The sequence below is a fragment of the Penaeus monodon genome, chromosome 31 (assembly GCF_015228065.2).
Source record: "Penaeus monodon isolate SGIC_2016 chromosome 31, NSTDA_Pmon_1, whole genome shotgun sequence".
NCBI lineage: Eukaryota > Metazoa > Arthropoda > Malacostraca > Decapoda > Penaeidae > Penaeus > Penaeus monodon.
In genome coordinates, this window is record NC_051416.1 from 30,679,927 (window position 1) to 30,684,883 (window position 4,957).

General features: G+C 36.1%; 1 protein-coding gene across 1 annotated transcript in view; it reads left to right on the forward strand.

Annotated features, from left to right (window-relative positions):
• Positions 1–4,751, forward strand: part of LOC119592950 (muscle calcium channel subunit alpha-1-like) — a gene marked incomplete at its 5' end in the record, with an annotated part of 130,968 nt that extends 126,217 nt beyond the window's left edge. The window contains 1 exon segment of the mRNA XM_037941842.1: positions 925–4,751. Within this exon segment, the coding sequence (XP_037797770.1) occupies positions 925–1,155 (231 nt within the window).
• Positions 4,752–4,957: the final 206 nt, after the last annotated feature.

Consider the following 4,957-nt stretch of genomic DNA (forward strand, 5'->3'; position numbering starts at 1 on the left):
TCATCATCTGCCCATGCCACTTGTTTTTCCTGATCTGAATGCTTTTTCATATGTTATGTTCCTCATGGTGTCTCACAAATGTATAGAGAAGGGCAACTTTTGTTTAGTTTAACTGGTTAGGTGGGAAATAAGTTACCAGAAAATATGTATGGATACTTAACCTCTTTCTGGCATCTTTGAGTCAGTGTGTCTGCTGAATGAAAATATAAAGTTCTCTCAACTTCTCATGAATGCCCGAAGTCCCCTGGACCATCTACCCAAGCCATTATTTGCAATCTCTCTTCATTGCTACCAACAAATTTGATAAGGAAAAATATATTTTCTCAACATTTTGGATATTTTGAAAATTTATGTCTGTTAGTATTATACCATACATTTAACTTGACTAAGAGTGGTTCATAATCAATACTGCATTTTGTCAGCCTGTATAACATTTAGCCAGTGTGGGAGGGGTCAGTAATGTGTATTGTTCATCTTTATAACTTCTTTATTTTCCATAGCTGTTATTACAAGTTCTGTTTGCTTTATAAGAATGATTTTTCTTCCTTCATTCATACCAATATGTGGACTTCAGTCTCCTAGCATTATCTCTATCAAGTTATATATTCAGTGATTCAGTACAACATAAAATCACACAAATGGGTAATCGGAAGTCTTTTTTGGAGGGACAGGTGTAAGATATGAGCATGAAGTGATATGAAATACAGTGTTCTTGTTTTTATCTTAAGACACAGTTTTTGTAATAAACAACAAATGCTCATGTGATATACACATTCTATCTAAATACTTGATATTATTTTTCACAGAATTAAAAAGGAAAAATTATTGGAAGGTTAAAATACATAACTTGAAGTTTTGAGTTTTTTCACACCCAACAGAAATATTTTTACTAAGCAGTGCCTAAATTTAAACTTCATTCCACAGGTACTGGTAGAACAGGGCTTAGGGAAATACTGTGATCCTGACTTTGTACGTACAACTTCACGAGAGATTGCGGAGGCCTTGGATATGACGTCAGAGGAGATGGACCGTGCAGCTCATAATATCCTCTCGTCATCACAGGAAGCAGTACACGAAGATGCTGAACCTGAGCACCAAAGAGGGGCACGTGGGCCTCCTAGACGCCAAAATTATGATCACCATTCACCCTTATAGAAAAAAGTGTGTGCATAAGCAGCCTAAATCTGTTATATGGTGGTTTTATTATGTACTCGTTCATCCACTTCAACCTGCCTCTCAAAGCTAGTGGAAGTTTCTTGAGGAAACTCTCCCATATGTGTATTCAGAGAGTATTAATGGCTTTAGAGCAAGAGTCCTCAGTGTGGTCCTTGGGTCTTCCCAGCCACCTCTGCTCTGTGGATGGTCTTCTAAGGGAGGCATTGATGAGGATCACATATTGTTGTTTTCTATGGACATTTGTAGAAAAGGGGAAGAAAAGAAGGAAGGACCCTTCTTAACCTGTGAATCATTTTGTACCCATGGTTTTGATCATATCCCCTACTGGAAGGGGGGAATGTGTTCTTGGGCCCACCACCATTCCTATATGCAGATGAAGCTTTCTGTTAAATCTCTTTGTCTTTCAGATAAGAAGTTACATCAGGTAAAGAGCCAGAGCCTAACTTTTTCATCTGCAACTGTCAATGTGGTAGGGCAACCAAGGCATAGTTGTTAGGACCTACTTCTTTGTTTTGTGGGATTTGTACAAGTTGGCAAGTCAGTGTTGGTATACCTGAAGGATTCCCCCCATGGGAGTCTCGATCCCTTAGTTGGTTGTGGACTTCCCAAACCATAGAGATTGATACTGTGAAATATTTAGCATTATTCTTGCCTCAGCGATTATTCAGTAAGACTCATTTTTATAAATGGGAAATAGAGACTTATAGAAAGTCTTTTGAAGGCAATGAATAGTTATCTTTTCACATGACATCAATCTTGTGCTCGCACTTGGAAAGTGTCATACTCCTATTGAAGTAAGTGTATGAGGAAATGCTACAGTCATGCTTAACAAAAATATAAAGCTATGATATCTGGGTAGGGATATATGGCCCTAAGCAGTTTGTTAAAGGCTGTGACAAAATCTGATTTCATACTGTAGCTCTGTGTTGGGCTTTGACATGTGAGCATGCATCATATCTCTTATTATTATAGGATGTGAAAACTGTCGAGTAGAACAGTGTAACCTCTACACATTTGAGTAGGGGTTAACTTACTAACCCAAAGTGCCTCTCTCAATTGTGATAATCTGTTGTTATTTCCTCTCAAACAATTTTCACTGAAAGGTACTGAAATCACCTCATGTCATCCATAATTATTTTCAACTTTTTCATCTTGAAGAAGTTGCAATATTTTCTTCAGAACACATTAATTTGTGGATTCTTTTTGGGCCAACTGGGTGAAGTTGGCAACTGGCCTGCACATTTGGGTCTTTATTGTTGTTGTTGTAGAGAGTAGCTGTATAATCCTGTGATCCTAGAAACACGCGTGACATTTTTTGTCAAAAACCCAAACACAGCATTGCCCACCCAAGTTCAATACTGAAGTTTAGTCTGCGTTCGGCTACTACTGTGTTGAAAAAAAAATTACATGCTCATAAGTAAATCAGAAAGAAAGACTGTGGCGTGAAAAGTTCAATCCAGCGCTGAAGCTCAAGAGGAGTAAACATGAACTGAAGTATCTCCTTTTGAAGCAGGCCAAAACTTGAATGAAAGTCTGAAATGCATTGCTTGCTCTCATGGTAAGCAGCAGCAGAACTATTCAGGGTAAATGTGGCAACCAAGTACCTAACATTTTGTTTTGTCTATGAAAAAAAGAAATGTTGGTTTCTTAAATGGGCTCAGTGATTACGCCTCAAGAATAACAGGATGGTCTCGAGTTCCATTAGTTCTATTCGTATTAATTTTGGAAAAAACAAGATTACAATCTTGTTTCTTTGCATTTGTTATGATGTATAAATTCCTTTAGATGACTGTAGGACTGTTAGTTTTATTAAAAGAATTATAAAATTCAATGTACGTTTATATCCATATTTTTTACCTCATTGTTAGAGGTTTTGAAAATTGGAGGAGAGATTTTTATGACTTCAAATACAGTATTTAATAAATATTACTGCAGCAGAAAAGAAATCAAATTCATTCTCCAAATCAACCTTACAGCATAATTTGCTGCCTTTGTGATAAGCAGAAAAGGCAGTCCAAGAACTGAATTGGATATATATAAGCACGTTTTTATATACAATTTTAGAAAATGAACCCCACAGAACATGTGTCAAGTGTTCACAGTGCTGCTATGAACTTGTACATCTCCGCAAATTTTCAAATCCTCTTGGGTAGTGGTCAGGTGATGGAGACTACTGCCACCTGAACCTAATGTTGTGTCCCAGAAACGGAATCCAAGACCACAGTGACCAGATTTTGTCATGGATAGATATACATAGGGTCGAGTAGTCCTCTGTTTCTATAATCAGTATGTGGAGTTATCAAGACAATTTCGTGTGATGATGATATCTGCAAGCAACATTTTTGGTTGTACTTGCCGTCATCCTCAATTTGACCATAGATAGTTCATATTTTGTCTGAAATAACTATAGCCTTGAATAGCCCTAGTTTGTCCACTTCCAAAGGTTTTGGTGCTCAATGTCCATGACAGTTGTCTCTCGTGTTCCAACTTTGTCATACACTACACATTTTTACCAATTTACCACTGCTTCATTTAAACTTATTACAAATTGTTAATATTTGATCAGTAGGATTTAGTAACTCAATTCCATTCTGGGATACAATTGTGTTATAAACTATAGACCCCTTCTAATGTTGAATTTTTGTTGACCTTGTGCAACGGCCTGTAAGTGTGATGGCCGGTCAGGGGACAAAATGTCAATTGTCGTCACAGGATAAAGTTATTTGGAAAATGAGTGTTTCTGCAATGTCTCTGAAATGTTCATTTTTTATTTTCACAAAAGAACTCCATTAGCTTTTGTGAAAAGTTTGGCATACAAATCATTATAATAAGTATATTTCAAAAACATTGCCAGTTGACAATAACTGCAGAGAATAATTTCTTTTACATCTCCAAGAGTCAATCACTAATTTACTGTGAATGGTTTGATAAATGTTTGACACATTACTCAAAATCTTATGTGCCATCAGAGGTGTCGTCATCCATCACTATTGTGCTATTCATAGGTCATTTTAGTATATGATATGGCAGTTATTTTATGTTGCTTTATAATTTTTTATAGGTTTCGTGGCCAATAAGAATTGTTATATTTTTAATTCCTAGATACTTTAGAGAAGTAGTGGATGTATAAGAGTATACTTCGCAGGGGTCTACATGAAGCTGATCGTAAATATGGGTAGTGTTCATGAACCGCTGCTGGACTCAAGTTCCCTACTTCACTTCAAAGTGGCCGATTTTTTACTGTAGGATTTTATATGAGGTCAGTATTAGATGTGCAGTTATTATATAATTTTGTTGTTTTTTTTTTCTCAAGAAAGAGTAGCACATGTAAATTTCAGCATAGAGAAGTGACAATATGTCTCACTGCACAAATATTGTTATTGTGAAATATTTGTATCTATTTAAAGGTGAATAATAGTCATCATAGAACAATGATGGCATATTTTCTACATAATTTTACTACTTCATCTAATTGTAATTAAAACACATTTACTGGGAAACTGGTGTGAGGTGTTGTGCCTGGTGTTGGAGGTTTATGTGATTTTGTAAGGAAAATAAAACCTTTCTTTCCTTGAGGGATTTTTGACTGCAGTGTGGTATGAGCGGTTTCCAGCCACAAGTTGAGAAGTCAACCTACAATATTTTCAAGTTCCAAGTTTATGCAGCTGTATGGTAGCCATGATCCTGAAAAACACTGGATCAGTCCGTTTATAATTACTCATATAATGAATATTTCAAATTTATGTACATTAATTCTAGTTACAAGCTATTTAATCCTGTT